This window comes from Aedes aegypti, chromosome 1 (genome assembly GCF_002204515.2).
Source record: "Aedes aegypti strain LVP_AGWG chromosome 1, AaegL5.0 Primary Assembly, whole genome shotgun sequence".
Classification (NCBI taxonomy): domain Eukaryota; kingdom Metazoa; phylum Arthropoda; class Insecta; order Diptera; family Culicidae; genus Aedes; species Aedes aegypti.
The window spans coordinates 262,049,287-262,070,908 of NC_035107.1; the positions used below are offsets into that span (position 1 = coordinate 262,049,287).

Sequence of the window (21,622 nt, forward strand, 5' to 3'; positions counted from 1 at the left end):
ACCGTTCAATTATCTCCTAACCTTCCAATCAGAATTAAGCTCAAAAAGTAATGCATAAGGGGTAATGGCGTTCGGGGTATTTACATAGAGTCTCTTATGACAAAAGCAGTCACACACATACCTGGAACCACAATACTATCAAAATTTATTAAATTTAACATTTTTTAAATGGTCCAACCTTTCTAAAAATCCTTGCCTTAAAATATTCTATCGGTAAAGAAATGAAATATTCGAGTTTCAATATTGTTTATGAAAATGTCCTAGGGGCTTCCCCCATTACCCCGAATGAGCCATTACCCCGAACAGTATGAGATATAATGCATGTCTTGTTTTGCGCGCAAAAATTTTGTCGATAGTGTGAAGAAAACGTCATCACCCTCAATCTGGTATGGCTGTATTGCTGTATAGCTATGCGCTCACCGCTATTTGGGCTCCTTGGTGCTGAGTCATAACGAAATGCTTAGAGCTAAACCGAAAACAAAAGGTTTCCTTTTTTTATTCTGTGATAAATCAATGACTAACCTTATTTTGTTGAAAACTTTCTACTTTTTTACTATTTCCTGTTTCTAATATTTTACTTACATTGCAAACTCTCCTTGGGTGAAAAGAAACAACGGTATGGTATACTAGGACAAGATGAAACTACTGAGGTAAAAGACTGTACACAATGAATGTCACGCATAATTTCAAATTTTTCGATCCACTCTCCCGCTTATTATGTTTTTGTATAAGACCTCGGAAATTTTTTAAGTTTTGTCATGCTTGACCTGAAAACCGCCCCCCTTTTGGAGCGTGACATAATTTGTGCTTAACCCTTAGGATGAAATGACAAGGTTTCATAGTAAAATATTATATAGCAAATTACGCACATAACAAGAGAAGATTACGATTAACAATGCGAGATTACGTCGGACCGACTTGTGTTCATCGCATTTGTTCAGAATAAGATGATAAATAAGTGTAGTGAAGACACCAGACCGATCCGACGCGATCTTACACTTCTTTTTAAGATAACGTACTTATAATAATTATTTTATTTCTTCTTTATTAACGAGATTTTTAGCCCTGGGCTAGTTCATCTCGGGACCAACGGCTTTACTTCCCTTCCGAAGGAAGTCGTCACTTTTTTTTGTGACTATCTAGGGGATGGGATTCGATCCCAGGTCCTCGGCGTGAGAGGCGTGTGTTCTAACCACTACACCAGGTCCGTCCCCCACTAATAGTAATGAAAATGTATCATTCAGAATATTGCCAAACACAAAATTTTGACAAAGAAAATCCTGCAAACCTTTTTTAAGAAGTCTCACACTTCGCATGGTCAGGCTCCATATAGAGGGGCGGCCAAAACTACCAAAAACTTTTTTTTTTTATTTTTATGATTTTTTAATTTTAAAATATACCTAATGCGTTATATTATTATGACCCTTAATTGAAATTGAACTAAAATTTAAATTTCTATGACTTTTATGACGACAAACCGGTTGAAGTCAAAAAATTGAAAAATGTAACAATATAATAAAGCACAAAATTTATAATTGAGGAATGCAATATTTCCCCAAAGTTACCCACTGTCTGAAAGCTGTGTCATAGAGTCGTCCTAGGTGGGATGATCCTCAGAGAGAATATGAAAATATTTTTTTTGACTCTTAATCTTTGAGTTTCTTTCAAAATTTAAAACAATGCAAATAAGAATGGAAGAAAACAAATCTTTATTGAGGGCTCATGGAGCATATGGCGTTACGGAGCCTAATGAATTTCGAATTATTTTTTCTATGTCAACATTGTAACAATGCTATCTATGCTGCTTATGGGAATAAATATTTGCGGTTTTTTTACTATTCAAAAGACTCAATGGAAATTTAAATATATAGGTTTTTTTACATTTTCTTTGGCATTCAGCCTTTGATCAACATTCTGTTGAATAAGTTCATGTTGATAAATTACCAAGGGTAGACTTATTAGTCAATTATGATGATACAAACTAGAGATAAAGCTTTAAACAACACAGATATATATAGAACATTACACACTAAGCTCTTACGGTGAATTTCACCGTAATCTCAACAGCTGAACAGTTCGGTGAAATAAAACACCGTAACTTCGTCGGAATTTAACGGATTCCGGTGATTTTTTACCGAATACTGTAAAAAATGACCGTACTCCGTTAATTTATTTTACCGAACTGTTCAGCTGTTGAGATTTCACAGGAATCCGTAAAATAATTTAAGTGTGTATACTCAATCAGCTGCATCGCTGAGTACTTTTCTGATCCACTGAAGTCAACGACTTCTATTTGTACATGGTTGTGCACAGTGTGCGCTAGTATCAGCCATGCAAGTGTAGATCTATAATACTATGGTATCAATTTAATATTTCAGATTTTAAAAAATCGAAACTCATGTATTGGGATCCGTTCTAAACAACGTGATTTTAATAACTTATTATGCAGTCAAACCTCCATGAGTCGATATCGTAAGGAACCATCGAGTCATGGAACAAAAATGCTTTGGAAAGCTGTTTGAAAGACAATCAAATTAACTCTTAAATTTTAGTACTATACCATTTAATTCCACTAGAGTTTGTATCCTTTGACAGATACGCGTATTTCGACCTCAACTGTAAGGCTGTCTTCAGTGTCGTGTACTAGACTCGACTTGCTCATCTACTTATAGGTATTCTACTAAACAGCTCGAAGATTTATTATCTTAAATTTTGTTTTTAGTATGGTTCCATGATTAGATATCGAGTCATTGAACATGGAGGTTTCACTGTAACTACACTGTCCATAACTGGATGTTATTTACATTCTACATTTTTGACAATTTCGAGTTAACACCGTGGAGAGCCATCAAATAAACACTTTCGATCAGCTCATCGATATCTGTGAGATTGTTCTAGAAAATTCAAAAACAAACATCCAGTTGTTTTATCGCACTGGTAATTGTAATCGCATAAATGTCACTTTGAGATTGTACATGAACGTCGTAATGCAATCAGTGTTGATAGACTCACACTCAAATCTCAATCAATACGCTCTCTCGTGTGAGCAAACTCATTAGAGGTCTGCTTCGCAAATCTCACGCTTGAGGCTTTCATGCAAAATCACTCGATCAACTCAAACCGTGAACAATGATTCAATCGCAAAACCCGTCAAAAACTCGAATCTTGTTGTTTATATTAGAAAGGATTACTAAAGTTTCATCAGTTTAACAAGAAACTATAGCCGTGTGTGAGTAAATTGTGGAAATACGAGACAATGAGTCAAAAAGGTGCGCCAACTAGCGTTGGGCGATTTTGAATCGATTTTCCGAAAATCGATGTTTGCATTCCGATTAATCGATTTTTTGAATCGATGTTTGGAGCACCTAAAATCGGGTGAATCGATTCTCTTCATTCGATTTTTTGATTCGATTCATTTTGTTCAAATCGTTAAATATGTCTTAATAAGTTTGTGGAGAAAAAATCGTATTTTGAACTAGCCTTGAAGTAGTAAATCGGTTCGATTGATTTTCAAAACTGATTTGATTGAAAGATGTTGAAATCGAATACAAATGCATTTGGTCTCATTTCAAACTTAATAAATTTCAATTTTCATCCGATTCGAATCGATTCAAAAAAATCGATGCAAAGGATTCGATTAAATCGGTGAATCGATTCGACAGTTCAAATGTGAATCGATTCAGTAACATCGATGTTCTGGACAAATTTGCCCAACGCTAGCGCCAACTCATCCATGATTTTTTTTTTGACTGCTGAGTTGCGTGATTGACAACTCATGCTTGAAACATCTCAAGCGTAAGTTATGAGAAATTGAGTTTTTTACAACATTGAATGCAATGCAATATCTATCAGGTTTATTTTCTGACTATGCACTCAATATGCGGTATGAGCTGAACGAAGTTTCAGCCTTGAATAATTATTTTTGAAAGCTAGGTAATTTTTAGAAACTTTAGTTTCTCTCATACTGTCAAAAGTTGCATACTTGGTACTCCATTTCCTCAAAGCCTACTTTTGACGAATGCTACAAATATGCAATTATGGGAAGTGCACTTATTGCTGTTTGTACCGAACGAACCCAGAAACAGAAGGCGAAGCATTACCTAGATGAAGTATCGACTACTGTCCATCCCTGCAAATCACAAATCCTTCAATACCTGTGCTGAGGAATGTCGAGATTTCCGTAAATTATGCACGTTTCAGAATGGTTGCCAGATGATCAAAATGCGTTGAATACAGATTTGGGTTAACTCAAATAAATATAGTACCATAGGCAATCAAAATACAGATGGAAATTACTTTCAAAGATTGATAAAATGCGTTATTAAATCCATGCATTAAATCTGATATACAGTTCTGCAATTGATGCAACAACATCAATTGATACCTTGTAAATGATTTCTGATGAGTTCTTGAATAATACTTTAAGATGAAGATGAATCGAAGCCAAACTTCTAATTTTTTAGAGCACAAATGTGGAAAACTGAGGACCCGTTCAGGCTGAAAACTAAATGGATTAGTCACCGCCAGCGAGTGACCAATCGATTAGGTTTTCAGCTTAAGTGGATGTTTGGTTCTCCAGATTTGTTCTTGAAAATTTAAGGTTTGGCTTTGATTTATCTTCACCTTAAATTTAAGTAAAAGAGATCCGCTTACGATTTTGTTTCTGAAACTAATGTCAAATATTCTGTAAAGTTATAATCAAACCCACAATACATGACGTGAGACTGATCATGAGACATGGATATGAGTGTTCTCTACGTTATCACAAACCCAAGATTATTAGTAAGTTATAATCATTCACGCAATTTTATAAGCACTGATAACACTATGAAAATCAAAATGTTTGAAATTGTCGAAATTGTCTGGAAACCGAAATCAATGTGTTAGTCATAAGGTAGTATTAAATATTTAGTTGATTCTTAAGTTCGTAGATTCCACTTATCTAGTGTTTAAGTATTTTTTCCTTGATAGTAGGTTTATTGTGCAGTGAACATTCATGCATCATATTTTTTTTAATTGCAGTGCTTCCCATAGCAAATCTTTGACACGTTGTAATCAAGAAGAAATTAAATGCTAATTCTTTCAAACACAAGTTCAAAATGCATGTTTAATTAATTATGATCGTGGTTTACGTCTAACCAGCCGAGCGTAAGTTTAACAACTACCGAAAAATTAAAAATTACAAATACTTTGCAATTGGATTAAATAGACAAATTGATGTGAAATTTGCGAAAAAGTTACACGTCTTCTCGATGAGAATCGAACTAACGACTCCCTGTTCACTAGATAGGGCGCGTTGCCCCTACGCCACGAGAGGACTCATGAATGCAGAAGTTAACTTAAATTCGATTCCAGCTCAATAATCACGTGTTCCTCTTTCACAAAGCGCACCTCTTTCGGAAAAAATACAGGGTGTTCATATATTATCCGGACAACAAAATGTGTGAAAGATTATCTCCCGAAAAACAAAATAAAAAAATACTATTCATGTATTTTTTTATAATGCATTAATATGTTCATGAATATAAGAATTCCAAATAATTTCAAAATGCTTGTCCAAAACTGAAATAGAGAAATTAAAATCTGTCGAGGACGTTTTTCTCGAAGGCCGCTATCCATTCTAGAGATGTTCTCTCCCTAAACCACAAAAGAGATGAATTCAACTGTCCTTTTAATTTGTGTGATGATCTTCAGGCTTTAAGCTTCAAGATAAGTTAGAAATAAAAACTATTAAATAAAAATCCAGTAAGTTCGAATGACATTTCTCATCTACCATAAAGCTCGAAAAACATTGTTCGCTTATACCGCCCAACACATATGCATTAGTTTTACAAATACTTAAAATAAAAAATGTGTCGAATTCACTACTCAGGTCAAGGTAATAAACTGTATAGGAACGATCAGTTTATTCAGGTTGGTTACATTTTTTTTTTCTATCTTTATTAACGAGATTTTTAGCCCTGGGCTAGTTCATCTCGGGACCAATGGCTTTACTTCCCTTCCGAAGGAAGTCGTCACTGATTTTTTTAGTGACTATCTCGGGGATGGGATTCGATCCCAGGTCCTCGGCGTGAGAGGCGTGTGTTCTAACCACTACACCAGGTCCGTCCCCCTAGGTTGGTTACATAAGAGTATGTCTTCAAAATTTGTACGGATAATATGGGTACACCCTGTGGATGCTGATCCAAACACAACGCTTTCATGACTTCGCAGTTAACTGCGACGTGCGTGTGCGTAGAAAATGTTTAGGAAATCCTTTGGAATAGTTGAAAAAACTGAAGAAAACTAATCTGCCATTTTGTATGGGAGTTCGCATGCCATTTTTCAATAGCATAATTTTTGGCAAGACGAAGTTTGCTGGGACCACTGGTAAGAAATATATCATGATTCGTTGCAAATTGGCTTGTTTTTTGATTCCCATACAATTTGTATGGAGAAAAAATTGCTGAAAAACTTTAAAGGTGCTTTATTCCAAAAGTTTGTTTTGTCACTTACACTCTTTTTATTCTAGCCCCCTCAATTCGTCTCCTTAATGCTACAATTAGATAACTCGGAAATCAAAGTTTTTAGATACTTCGAAAATATTACCGTTTTACAAGGTGATGGTTAATCGCAGAGAATATGTTTGAAAAATAAACTTTAATTTGTGTATTTTGAATTAAACGCTTGTGAGCTGTGGATATTTTGAAGATATCATTGAGAATAACGTTTTGACATATTGAATTCAAAAAATTCAAATTTCGTGTTATCTAGTTGTAGCATCAAGTCGAATGATATTTTATAGTTTCTATTCCATTTGAACTGATGCCACTTCCAAATTCTCTCACGTGGTTTTTCGGATTCCAATCAAACTGTACTCGAATCGTTTGAAATAGTTCGTTTATTTAAATACACTCTCGAACGAGACAAATAAATAGCGTGAGCTGAGCACAGGTAACGACAATAAATAAATAACATTAACAAGAATCATGTTCTTCACTCTTTTCGGTTAGGGGTGTTCGCGCTCTCAATCGGTGGGCTGTCATCCCTCGGCTTCGATTGGGATCGGCCCAATCGGCAAGGTTAACACGCCACTGCCGTGATGATTTTGGGTTTTCCGATGTCGTTGAGATTTTTTACAGTTTTTCTTACTTTGAAAAAGTTGTTTTCTGTTTTTTGCTTTGTTTAAATTTTTGGCTTGAGTATTTCTCTTCATCTGTACATTTGTTCAATATTGACTACTTAGTGAATGATGCATGGTTTCGCATTTTTTGGTACGTTTAGGGTGGTCCGCTTAGTAAGCGTGAGCCGAGTTTGAGGAGGAGGATGAGGAGGAAGAGGAAGAGGATGGCGAGGAGCTGGAGCTGGTGCTCGATCCAGAGTTGTAGGCAGTGGAGCTGTAGGAGCTGCTGGATCCGCTTGGATAGTACGAGCTGTAGGCCAGGTTGTGGGAGGAGGAGGAAGTGGATGGTTCCCAGACGCGGGAGTAAGGTCCGGATTGCGATTCCCAGGATGGGGCACCATAGCTGGATGGTGGTTCGGTGGTGGCCGGAGCAGGGGCACCGTATTCGGCTGCTGGGGGCATCATTGGCATCATTGACATCATGGGCATTCCCAGGCCGGACTTCTTAACCAGCTGGGCGACGATGAATCCGAGCACCAGAGTGATGGCCAGCTTGGACAGGATAAGAGCCTTCATGGCCTTAAGGCCGATCAGGGCGACGAAGATCGGCATGAGGGCCTTCATCTTCAGCTTCAGCAACAGCAGCACTGGAAGCAGGAGTTTCTTCTTCAGTAAATGACCGCGCGATTCTGGTGTGATGGTGTTGTGGATGCGGGTGGAGGGCGATGCGTAAAGAAAGATAATGGAGGGTTGCGGATTAGTAAAGTTAGGTGAGGATCGATTTTTGATTGGTTCGAATTGGGTTTGGATCTGTTTGAATAATGATGGACTCCCATTATTAGCTTTCGAAATTTGATTATAATACCATCACATATTTGTTGAAAAATTATGGCCCATATCATGCTTACGTATTTGGGATTTTGAAAGGGAGTTAACGTATTCCAACATTTTGATTTTAGATTTATGGAGATTTTTTGTGTTAATTAGGGCAAATGTGCCATTAGTGGAGCTCCTTAGATAACCGTTAAAATGAACTGATAAAATCACGATGTTTATGATATTAACATATCAACCTATAGATTAAAAATCTATCTATTATTCTAATGTATGAAAAATATTCACCAATGCATAATAATGCACCAATAAGAGAAACACTACTCCATACATACTATTAAGGTACGTTTACGCATGATTCCTTTAAAGGCACAATCCGTTTAATTCTTAAGGGATCATCCACTATTGGTAATGACGCACCACTATAGGTACAAAGAAGCAAACTTTTTAAGGAACATTATGGTTTTGAATAATTCAACGATTAAATTTCATTACACTGGATTTTGTTTCGGTTCAATCTGAAGATCCCCTATCTTATCACAAATAAATCGCTGCGAATAACTCAGGAAAATGTTCACCATGACCCTTGTAGGATATCTAAATGCGGGTAGACAGATTCACAGCAGTACCACTCACAAATAAAGATGCGCATATAGTTTTCGATAGAAGCGCAAGGAGGTTTTGAACGATAGTTGAGAACTCTACGGTGAACCTAGTATACAGAAAGCAAAAGCATGAAGGATACGATGGGCGGAGTACGATGAGAGAATGTCGGACAACAATATCGCAAAAACGGTGTCTACCTTGAATCCAGCAGGTACGAAGAGAGGTAGTTTGTCTTAGTCACTATGTAAAGCAGGATTTTGAAAATGTGGAACGAACGAGGAATTGGAAAGGAAAAACCAAATTTTCCTTGACGTTTGAAGTTCTATGCTAGTGTAGTGTTGTAAGCAATCACGGTAGTCGACACTTTTTCTCTGACATTCGACAGCGCTTTACTTAAACTTTCACAACACGAGCGGAAAGAAAAATGTCAATTGAATGCCCGTGACCACGGTAGATACGCTAGGAAACGTTACGGTTTTATCTGTTTCTGTCATTTTTCGTAATACGCACTGCTTTCAATGTATGTGTGTCACATTCGACATAACAAGCAAGAACAAAATATTCATGTTGTTTATGATCTGGCCTGTCTGAATTCAATGCAAAACTTATGATTTATGCAAATGTCATCGTGTCAGACGACATTCAATTGACAGTTTTTTTTTGTGTTTCTCGATGTTTATTCTACCGTTCGTTCTGAGTGTAATAGGTCACGGTAGTGAATAAATGCAGAAGAATAAAATGACTGCTGACCTAGACAACGAAACGAACATAGCGCAAATTGTCGAATGTTTACAGCACTGGCCCTGTGTACGTATCATGGCTCAAATTCATAGGTTGTGAAATGTGACTTTCAGATGATGATAGAAATTGAATGTTAAAGAAATTGCGGAGTGGGTATTGCGCCTATGTTATGGTAATAATTTTTAAGATGAAAATTTCCGGAATTCAAAGGCCTAGAAAGATTTTCTTTTTTATGGCTTTAGGGTAGTATACAAAGTTGACATGAAAATGTCCCTTTTGTTTGATGCTTCTTTCGTGAGAATTTTTGATACAATATTGCTGTTGAGACTCTCAGTTTGAATTGATTTTAACAAGCATTGAAAATGATAAATGGCACTCAGTGGCGTAGCTAGAGTTTTGGAGGCCCGGTGCGGGGTAAATTTCGGGAACTCAACATTTTTTCGAAAACGTTTAGTATTTTGACGAAAATTTGTAATGTCAAAATAATAAGTACTTATACAAGGACCAGCCAGGATTTCCATCATGAAGTTATTTCTGGTGTGAGATCTTCTTCTTCTTCTTCCTGGCGTTGCGTCCCAACTGGGACAAAGCCTGCTTCTCAGATAAGCGTTCTTATGAGCACTTCCACAGTTATTAACTGAGAGCTTTCTTTGCCGATTGACCATTTTTGCATGTGTATATCGTGTGGCAGGTACGAAGATACTCTATGCCCTGGGAATCGAGAAAATTTCCTTTACGAAAAGATCCTCGACCAGCGGGATTCGAACCCACGACCCTCAGCATGGTCATGCTGAATAGCTGCGCGTTTACCGCTACGGCTATCTGGGCCCCTAAAAAAATCCTCGGAAGTTTCAATATGTTTTTAAGGGATCTTCAAAAATATTCATAGATACCTTTCTGTAGTATGTCTGGAAGAAGTATACCTGGGTTAATTTACAGAAGTTTGCTTGCAAAAATTCATAGGTGAACTCTTGGAGACCCGTGGAAAAAATCTTGGAACAATTTATAGGAAAATATCTGTTGTAATGGTTTGTCAGAATACTCTGAAAAACCACGAGTTTTGCAACGACTTGCATACAACATTGTTTGCTATTACGAAAAATGCTGTTTCTTGTATTGTCTCTAACAGCACAAATATCTTTCAAGAGACTTCACGTGGGCATACATCCTTGGCCTTTCGTTGAATCAATTCAGTATCTTTCAGTCACGTAGGCTGTGGTATGAAGGTAACAAATTCTCTCCCATTCATCGGCCTATATTCCGTTTTGGAGCAAAGAATAGGTTAGAAACTAACTGACACTGCTGAAGAATGGGGATATTTTTCGAAATCCCCGCGGCAATTTCATGACAAATTAACGTCAGAGATCAGTACATTATGACTAGCTATATTAAATAAATCGCACTCGAGGTGGATGGATGCGGGTTATGAAAAGGGTCTGCGTGATCTGTGGGGATTTGAATTCGAAACTTGTAACCATCTAAGTAATTGGGTCACCAAGTGGCTCGGTAGCTTAGCTGGTAAAGCGCTCGTCTAGCATACAAGAGTCCGGGGTTCGATTCCCAGCCGAGCACGTGGATTTTTTATGTTTAATGGTTTTTTGCCCAAAACAAATCGTTTCGAAATTATTAGAAAAAAAATCCTGACGGCATTGCTAGAATATTCTATAATGTTTCTACATGGAAACCCTGGAAGAAGCTGTTGTTTTTTTTTAAAGAAAATCATTAAACAAATTGTAATAATTTGAAACAATTTCTGAAGAGATACAAACCTGGAAGTGTTCTCGTGGTTTTTTAACGAATTTTTTTAAGAATCTCTGGAAATTAATGATCATATCCTTTGTTTAACCTCAATAGGTAGTACCACGACAAAGTACCAAGGAAGTATCTTGATAAACTACTGAAGATCACCCGAGGACAAATTTTGTCTGGACTTTGTAGTAATTATTGGATCATAAAAAACTAAAGGAATGGTGATTTACAAGAAATTTCATGGAGAAATCACCAGTGGATTTTCCAATGGAACCTGTCGAGGAATCATCAAAATACTTCCTAGAGCCTTCTACCAGGAGGAGTGACAGGAGAAATCATTGGTTTAACTCATAGCAGACGCAAATTTAGAAAGATTAGGAAATAAAAACAAAATGAATGAATGCCATTATTCTGACTTAATATTCTCAAATTAGGAACTTGAGCCTACTTGAGAATCTACATCAGCGCCGCATTTATCCATGAGGAGACTCGGTACAATATCATGCGTGTGGTAGATTGAACAGCGAGGAAAATAATGTATTAAACTAAATTTTGTAAAGGCATCTAAAATTTGGGGGCCCTAGCCCACGGTATCGGGGCGATTTTGGGCCCCTAGGTGCTCAGAACCCGGTACGACCCGCATCCCTAGCTACGCTACTGGTGACACTTGATTATTAGGTTGTTATTCAGTACACGTAAATACAGGATTTGAAATTGCAGGATTTACTTTTGATTTAAAATTTGATATAGTTTATAGTTATGGTTTTGATATCAATTTGTTTTCGAATGTTACTAAGCTCAAGTAAGATAAATCAAAATTGGTTATAGATGTTCCATAAAATTTATTATAATTTTAACTGAATTGTAAACTTGATTATGATTAGCTAAAAGTTAGAAGAAATGGATGATGAATAACATGGAGAAGATTGAGGAAAAAAAGGAAAGTCTTAAACGACTTATGGTTGCTGTCCATGATTAGAGTAAGGTAGGGCAAAAGTTCGACCTTAGCGTTATCTATATAAATAAAAATGGAGTGGTGTTTGTATGTCACGAAATGGCTTAAGAACGGGTCAATGCATTTGAATGATAATTTCTCCGTTTTGTTCCTCAAGGGTTCCGACGTGTTTTTATGTATAAAAATCCCAGGGTATTCACCGGAAAAGTAGAGAAAACGAGAGTGAACGGATCTTTTATTTTGTATAGAAGGATCCATTGCGTTTTTCAACAGCCTACTTGATGGCAAGACGAAGTTTGCCGGGACCACTAGTAATCAATATTTCCAGAAAAACTATAACCTTCAACATGTTGGCTACACTTTTGCTGGACAAACATTTGCCAAGACAAGCAAAATCTATATCGCCTATAAAGTAATGTTTGCAGAAGTGAAACATAGAATTTTGGTGGCTTTTTTTGCACGATCAAGTAAATTTCGCTAATTTTAAAGATAATATGTAGATTTTAGATAATTTAAAAGTTTTTTCGTATGATAATATATGGGTGGAGCTTTTGCCCTACTCTGGGCCAAAAATGGATTCAAAGTATTTGTGAAAAAAAATTCGCCTCAAAGCATCCTTATGGTAGGCCTGGAAACGGCCTCGCATATTACCATGAACAATATTTTTATGATGTTTAGTTCCATACAATGAAAGTTGGACCGAAAATTTCATATTTTTTTGTCCAAAGCCTACAAATCGATTTTTATCATACTTGGAGTGATATATCTCTTACTTGAACAGCATTCGAACCACCGTAACGTTTTAAACATTTGTTTTGAATTGTGCCAGAAATCCTAAAAAGAAAGAAACCCACTCGTACTTTTGCCCCACTCTACTCTACTCTATCAGGAGGTTATAATTTAAGTTTCAGAACCAGACATCCACTTTTGTATTGAAGAATTGTTTGCTGGTTTACACGGATCATTTAATCATACGGCTCTTGAAAATCAATCAATCTATTACGATTGAATTCACTTCTGATTTGCATAGTAAATGAAAATTTTCTATGACCTTTCACAAATTCCATTTTGAAAATATATCAGCACGTTATTTATGGTTTATCAAAAAGTAACGTGAATCGATTGATTGCTTTAAACAAGCCAACATTTGCAAAAAAAGTATTTAATTTCTTGTCAACATTAATGGATCATTTCATTTAATTTTTCATAAGCCAAATAATACGCATTGCGCTTCACATGCACTCCTAATCAACCCCACATGCGTCCATTAGTGAAATCACTTCTCACTCTCACACCACTGGTTAACCTCATTTCACCACTTCCTCGCCCACGAATACCCACCGGTGGCAAGTCCAGCAGGGACCACATCCAGGTTGACACCCTTATCGGCACGGTAGCTCACGACGGTATCCTCCGGCAGTTGAACCTTGAACTCGTGGGTGGCCAGGATGCGTGCCACACGATCGAAGATCACCTTGTCCACATTCTGCTCCTCGAAGGCGCGAGCCTGTTCCTCGCGTAGTCCCAGCACACCATCCAGGTAGACCAACACCTTGCCCTTGAGGCAGTTCATCACCGAATCATCCTCGAAGCACTCGTTCACAATCGAGGACAGAAGCTGCTCGCTGGTGGCGATCCTTGGCGTGGCATCAACCACCAGATTCGAGGCAATCGACGCACAGGACACCACTCCAAATAGGGCGGCGGCACTCAACACCGCTAGACACGTGATCGATTTCATTTTTATTTTCACTTTTCACTTTTCTTTTACTCCCCCACCTAGTTCTTCTTCTTCGTTGTCGCCTTCGATCGCACCTCTGGCCGGAGGACTCGGATTCGAAATTAATTCAGTGCGTGTTGATTAAACAAATGACAGCAAGCTAATGATAGTGTATTTGCGACTGTGCGAGTATTTTATACCGACGCTCACTCCGAGGTGCACTTGTCCAGGGCCCAGAAGAAGCGTCGAAAGCGCAATGCGCGTCCACTGTCTGTCTGTGGAAATGTGACCCGCGGACTCTGGTGCCCAAAAACGGTCTTCCTCGGGCGGGTGACACTACCGGACCACGGAAAAGCGAAACGCCAAATAAGCGCGATAGGCCGTTTTTGGTCAAGCTTTTGTTCAATTGCACTACCGAGTTGCGTCGTCATGAGCTAGTTAGAGCTAACATTAAAATGTGCACTGTTAGAGCGTTGCGTTCGATATTTGTGATCTTTGGCCAACTGGCGGGCACTTCTGTTGCACTATGGGAACGTGTATGGCTATATTTGGAATATAAACTATGGTTTAAACCTCATAGACTGGCCATAAGCTAATTGAACAAAACCGGAACAAATGAAGAACAAATACTGGACATTCTTAAAAGACGCAGATAATGATCTTCTAGACTACATATCTATATAATTTGCTTAAAAAAGGGAAACTAAATTGATTATTACTATAAAGAAGAGTTTTTTTCAGATTTATACTCTGCAGATTATACATGCGATATACGAATGTGAAAATGGCAACATTGGCAAAGAAAGCTCTCAGTTAATAACAGGGGAAGAACTCATAAGAACACTAAGCTGAGAAGCAGGCTTTTTCCCAGTGAGGCCGAAATTCCAAGAAGAAGAAGAAAAAGAAGAGGTGATAGTATTGACCGAGATATCGGCAAATATGAAGCATGCATTGAGAACTTTCCAAAATGGCCAGTCAATTTTCATATTTTGATAATATATGAAATCACTGTTTGATCGTTATCAAAAGAGCCAATTACATGGTGGTGTTATATGCAGACACCAAAATATTAAATATTTACCGAATGTTCAGCAAAGTTGAAGGAAGTAGGGGAAGACGGGGCAAGACCGTCCACCTAAGCAATTTAATTCATATGTCAAAATCAAGAATCAATAAATCCTTTTTTGACGCAGCATGTCGTTTTTTGAAGCCTCAGGAATGATCAAAAAACATCACAGGTGTTGTATTTGTAAAAAATAATTTATTTCTTGATACTTGAAAAAGTGATGTCATATGCCGATTATTTTTTAGCGACGAGGTAAAACCACCCACCCACGGGGTAAAAGCGACCACCACGATTTTTATACACAATTTTGCTAAAAATATATATCTGTTCCCTGTGATTCTAAAATATATTATGCTTTATGAATTCCACATTGCTTAACGGAGATATTGAACTATTTTAAGGGTTAATTAACTCAAAACACTTAGATATATACTAAACCTCACCTTGATACAACCATATTTTGGAAAAATATGCGTTGGTTTGTATTTTTAACAAAATTGATTTCATTTTACTCGAATAGTAATGCACAACGTAGTTACAACTTTCAAAAATTTTATTTGGTATAAATTTTATTTGGTATAAATTAGGGGTGGCGGTTACCCCATCAACAGTGGTCGGTTTTACCCCGCTTACGCAATTGTCACAAGCATGGCCTTACTCCGAAGCTAAATATTTACAATTTGTATTCCACTTCACTGAAGCATATTTCATATTTCTGTTAAAGCATGGACGAGGAATTTGTTATGTTTCCCTTCCGAAATCCTTTAGTGAGTATCTGTTAAATTTAGATCAAATTCAATATCGACGAGCAGAAACTTTGTGTTGGATATTTGTCATGAAAAATGTAATGTATATATCACCCTTAATGATTCGGAATGTCAAAAATCTTGTGTTTATGGAATGTATTTGGTAAACTTTTAAGAAAACCGCCATTTTCATGTCAAACTGAAGATGGTCCGTCTTACCCCAGCGGGCGCTCTTACCCCGTCTTCCCCTATTGCATACCATACAGTCGGCCGAAGCATACATGATCTTGTAATTGGCAGCACTGTTTAAGAAAAATTGATAAAAGTTAATAAAAAAAAAACATCAAAAACTGAGCGGAATAGCAAAATAGTACCATAGGAATACTCTTCAACTGTAATCCAGTTTTTCGTGAAGGGTTTAAATTTATGTCGTCGCTGCTCTACTACGCCTACTTGTCCAATGTCCTACACGGAGCCGCAAATCAACCCAACCTTGACTTCTTTTGACGCAATTCGGCTCTTCCGTGGGATAACCCAAATTTGGGTTAACTGATATATACCTATCTTTAGGTTGTTTCCATTTGACAGCGGCAAAACAAACAACTCAGTGAAAAAAAAAATCGACCCAGCGTTAGCTTTCGAAGTCTCCGTGATGGGTTAAAACAACTTAACGTTAGATAAACTCGAAAGAACCCAAATTTGGCTTATTCCATTGAACTTCGACGCTGGGTCGGTGCATCTCTCTCTCTCTCTGTTTTTGACAACATTGCTGTTGCGAGAGAGGCAAAACAACCCAGCCGTGGGTAAAAACTAAATGCAGTTTACCCAAATTTGAGTAAAAAGAACTTATATTTTGGGTAGTCTGATTTCTTCGTGGATGTAAACCTTATGGACCGCGGGACAAATATTCGTAGAACGTCAGTTCACTACTCAACTAAAAACAATGAAACTAAATACATTATTCTGCACGTTATTTAAGACGAATCTTAAAGTCGTAATTCTAAGTCGAATCTTGAGCAAAGTTTAGGTATGTAATTTGTGATACACATTGTGTTCGGGAAAGCAAAACAAAATCACGTTTACGCTGGCAAAATTGATAAAATGGTACGGATAAGCTATTTAGCTACATACAGTCAGGTCTCTTATGAGACACATGATTGGGGGGCTTATGGGATTTCATCAATTTTGATTCTGTTCAAACATTTAGTATGCGGTAAGAGATAGTACAGTACTGTTTTTGGCGAAGTTTCAGTAAGCAGTACAATCTACCTTTACGAGTTGAGAATCATTTATTTTAGGTGAGAACTTGGCCGGTAAGGGCACCTTTTCGAACTTGCACTATATGACCTTGAGGGATGAGAATGTAACCTTTGGAACATATGATGTTTCTAGATACCGTACACGCCCGTTAATTTGTACGATACCACATGCAAACCTTCAGGGTTCATTTTAATTTTGAACATTTAGTCACCCTAGCAACGTGTTTCTGGTCACCTCTTTCATTGTTTTGTTTTGATTCTGCGATCCATTCCACAGCGTTCCATTCCACTTTACTCCGTGAGCTAAATGACGTTTGAACCATTTTTAATCTGAACAATGTGCAAATTAGCAGGGTACAAATTAAAAAGTGTTCAGAATAAATGTGGTCAAACCAACGGAGGTACCCGGTACTGATGATTTGGAAGGTTAGTGTCTTGTAAAAAAGGGCTGACATGCGGTAGTCATTCAGATACGTAATCCCGCACCCCAAGCATTGGTAGTTTGCATGCGACTTTTGTTTCAGGATCATTATTTTAACCAACAGACTCGAGATTTTGCCACCAGGCGAAGCTAGTGCGCATGAAATTTTTGTTTTGCAGATATTCCAGGTACCTGGCCAGTTAGAAGGATGACGTCTTCGGTAAAGTTTTTCAGTAGCTCAAGGACTGTCATTGTTCTACCCAAGAGATTCGAGATGTGGTAAGGATCATAAGATTTTTGCAATACAAAAGTGTTATGACCAAATGTTTTATGTTTTCTACTGCAATTAAACGTTTTGGAACAAATGTCCATTCGAAGTAATAACCGTTTGACCAAACGCACATTTTTTTTTTGTTTATTTGAAAGGCACTCTGTACTCGTGGCCACCACTGTGCCGGAATCATAGTGCATCTGCTACTTTACCAATACAGATCTATTTTCAACTGTTCTATATTTACATCTACCTTCACTCTCTTCTATTCTTTTACACTCACACCGAGCAGTAGGAGAGTGTTCTGCTGTTGGTCCAATTAATTTCAATATAATCCATAGTCCATTGCTCTTGCGGTAGTTCATACCCAGTGAACACAAACTCGTATATGATAGAACATAAGAGTACAAAAGTGGATGCGATATACGTACATGCGCCATAAGGCTGCATGCAAGTTGTACGTATATCACCTCCACCTTTGTACTCTTATATACCATCATATACGATGGTGTGTTTACTGGGTATTGCCGTGTTCCTGAGTCGTTTGAGGCTAGCTGCCTTCGAAGAGGCTCAGTTTGTCTCAGTCACCATCTGATACTGACGGAGGATGGATGTGCTCCCCATAGCACGGTCCTTGGTGCGGCGTCTTATGGTGTCTGGGCGTTTTTTTTGTTTTTGTGGAGGGGCTGGGAATCGAGCTCATGATCGTCCGCTTATGAAGCGAAAGCGTAACCTCAAGGCTACGGATCTCCCAAAACGTACTTTAGACTAAACGTTATTCATCTAAGAGTCATTCGGACAAAGCCAAGGAGCATGTGCGACCGTGTGATGATAGTGCCGTATCCCTGCACACTAGATCTCCTAATAACATTCTCGAGTGCAATGTTGAACAGTAAATTCGAGAAAGCGTTTCGCTGCTGCAAGCCGTCCAACGTCACAAACTAGGTTTGTGTAATCTGTAATCCATACACTTGATTTCGAACATCCAGCGTAGCACGTATCAACCTAATTAGTTTCGTCAGAAAACCACAAAAACGTGTCCATAGTGATGTATTGAACAAAAAATTTAATTTTACATGTTGAAGGACACGAAAACGATGAATCTATGATCGAAATTTCGTGAATCAGACTCCAACGTATTTAAAATTCGACACAAATCTACGTCATTCGGCTCGCTTTTTACGTGCCTCCTTAAAGACGTAAATCACATGATTTTTTAAGAGTGTGTAGAATTCAGCAGTGTAATCTCTCTGTAATTGACATTCTCCAGTATGTTCCCTTTCTTGAAGATTGGGCGTTTGAGGCCATCCAACCAACCAGTAGGTATTTCAACGTCCTCCCATACCTTCAGAAGTGCTCGATGAATTGATTGGTAAAGCTGCTCACATCCGTGCAAGAGTAGCTCGACCGGGATATCGTCCATCCCAGCAGCCTCATTCACTGAAAGCCAGAGGCATTGGATTTCAGTCAAGGCATGCGACGTTAAAAGTTCATTTACGAATTTGATCATTATTCACAACATTTGCACCTATTTGCATGAAACGTTAAAATATAAGAAACATTCATCCTCCTTTTTCATTCACAGTGCGCAAAGTGGAGTACTAAACAAGTCTTGATTCAATTTGTTGTCTGAGTAAGAGGTCGATTAAGGATTCAAATATTCGATTAGTAGAGATTCTAATGACAAGCTCATACGTTTGTTTCATGGATTCCTAAAATAGATTCCATCAATAGTTGTTCTGAAAGTAATTCCCAAATTTCTGCAAACATGGTTGGAATAGTTTTTCGGAGTATTTTTCTAAAAAAAACCGTCAGGAATTACCTTAGAAAATGTCTCGAGAGTTCTTTAAAGATGTATCCAGGATTGGTTTTCTGTCTTTCCTTCGGTTGAGTAATCTATCAAATATAAAACTTTTAAACACTAATGATGAATGTTATACTAGAACTTAAAGTACAGAACCACCGTATACTATTCCAAACGTTTCGCAATCATTTTAGATACCTTTTATAAGAATTCCATCAAAGATACATTCAACTTCTCGAAAATGTTCTCTTGAATTCATTAAGAAATTACATTCGGAATTCCTCAATGGGTTGTTTCAGCAATGCTGTCAATATATATTCATATATTTTTGTTTCTTGGGATATCGTCAAGATACCGTCGGACGGGGCTACTTTTGATTCCAGGGGCTACTTTGGACACTCACCTTTTGTATTTATTAGCAGCATAAATAATAATCTGAGCAATTTTGTGTCTTCAGCACTTTAATTAACCAATATATGCTCTACCACTAGGCATGATTTTTTCTTGGAACAACATCAACAATAACAGGATAAACAAGAAAACATTTAAAAAAAGCCCGAATGAAAATTCACAAGCTATAAAACATTGGCTATACATACATTGTTTGAATTTTACCCATGTCTTGGAAACTTATTGGGAGCATCACAAAACTATCGAATCGTCATGTTTCATGAAAATCTTGTGATTTGTTTTGCTTAAAATTGTTGTTTTATTAAAATAATTGATCAAAGGTCTTATTTTTGCGACCTTTATTTTATTATAATGTTTTGGTTTGTGTATTTTACAACATAAAAAAATAAAATAAATGTTTGTTAAAGTGAATAGACATAAAACACATATATTTCAATACGAACCAATGCCAAATTCACAACATAATCTCTAAAAAACTATTTTTTGTCATATTTTACATGAATTTGTAGTACAGAACAGTTGCATCCTTCAAATGCCTAAATTAAACTACTCTTAAGCCAGCTCTAAACTGCTAAGAAGCTAAAAGCATATTACAAAAGCAAACTTACTTCTTTACGATCTTGTTAAACTTTACTTCATTGATTGCGTTTTTAATGAAAATTTCTTACTGGTATTAAATTAGTTACCGGTAATAATGTATTCCTTCAACATAACAGTAAGAATAGAAAAAAAGAGTTTTTGTACATCACACATTTATCATCGCAGTACCTAGTAGTTACGTCGTTCGTTTATGTCAACTTGAAAATCGAGCATTCGTAACTGATAGTTCCATTTAAGAGGATGTTGAAAATTTAAGTTTCATACTGCAAACTGAGAATAGTGAATGGCATGTTTCGTTGAAATTTGTTATATATGTGTAATTGATTCTAGCTTTGCCATTTCCTACATTAAGTTTATCAATGAAAAACGTTCCATAACATCACAGTGGACGACAATCTATTGAATCAGTTTGAAAGTTATAAGGAAAAATCATTTCATTAGCAAATTGTGAAAATGTCCAAAGTAGCCCCTTTTTTGTATTGAAGGACACACTTTTTTCGCTATTCAAGCATTTTTGTTATTTCTTGATGGATTTGCCTCATATTTTGCACATTTGTTACGTACATATACAACTTAAATATAGGCAAAAATTATCAACATCTATCCATAATTCTAAGAGTTACAAATCCTCAAAGTTAAAGAATGTGAAAATAATGTCAAAAGAAGCCCCGTTTGACGGTACTATTTTTTTTAAGAACCCTGTGCTACATGTTCAAGAATGCTTTAAAAAAATTTTACTACGCGGAGGAATTTCTTATGAGATTATTAATGAAATATATTTGAGGATTTCTGCAAAAGTTCTCTCTGAGAAAACTAAATAAAACCTTTTTTTATATGTTTTGCTTCCATACTTTCTACCATGCTCACAGAATTAAATAATTAACACTCCAAGAATGAAAAATTATGTTCAGAATACCGAAATTCTTAGAAAGATGCATATGAGAACTTTTCTTTGGATTTCTTTAGAAACTCTTAATTCTCTCCTTCTAAATTCCTCTAGAATTTTTTCAACGATTACTAAGTTAATTTCAACTCAATTACTTAAAAATGCAATAAAAACACTAGGATTTTTTCTATAAATATTTTTGAAATTTAAGGAAGGAATCAACTAAGTAATATCTTAAGGAATTCCCTTTGTATCCTGCAGATTATTTTTTGTTGTTTTTATAGTTAGAACAACCAAAACCATAAGATGGAATCTCTGGACTATTTTCTAATGTACCATTGGAAAAGTTTCTGTTTCAGTATTTGGAGGAATTCTGAGGAAAAAATATTGTGGAGAATTCTCAGGAATAATTTCTAGATAGATCTATACGGGATGTTTGAGATACATTATG

General features: G+C 36.9%; 1 protein-coding gene across 2 annotated transcripts; it reads right to left on the reverse strand.

Moving 5' to 3' along the window:
• Positions 1–6,862: 6,862 nt before the first annotated feature.
• Positions 6,863–14,118, reverse strand: LOC5576719. Of its 2 annotated transcripts, none has more exons than XM_001656176.2 (2): positions 13,329–14,118; positions 6,863–7,749 (listed from the first exon to the last, which is right to left on the reverse strand). In XM_001656176.2, exons 1-2 carry the CDS (start codon positions 13,726–13,728, stop codon positions 7,274–7,276), a joined length of 876 nt encoding a protein of 291 aa, XP_001656226.2. In that variant the 5' UTR covers positions 13,729–14,118; the 3' UTR covers positions 6,863–7,273. The 2 variants fall into 2 exon arrangements, with proteins under 2 accessions (XP_001656226.2, XP_001656225.2); XM_001656175.2 differs by having other exon boundaries at positions 6,863–7,791; positions 13,329–14,115.
• Between the last annotated feature and the right edge of the window lie 7,504 nt (positions 14,119–21,622).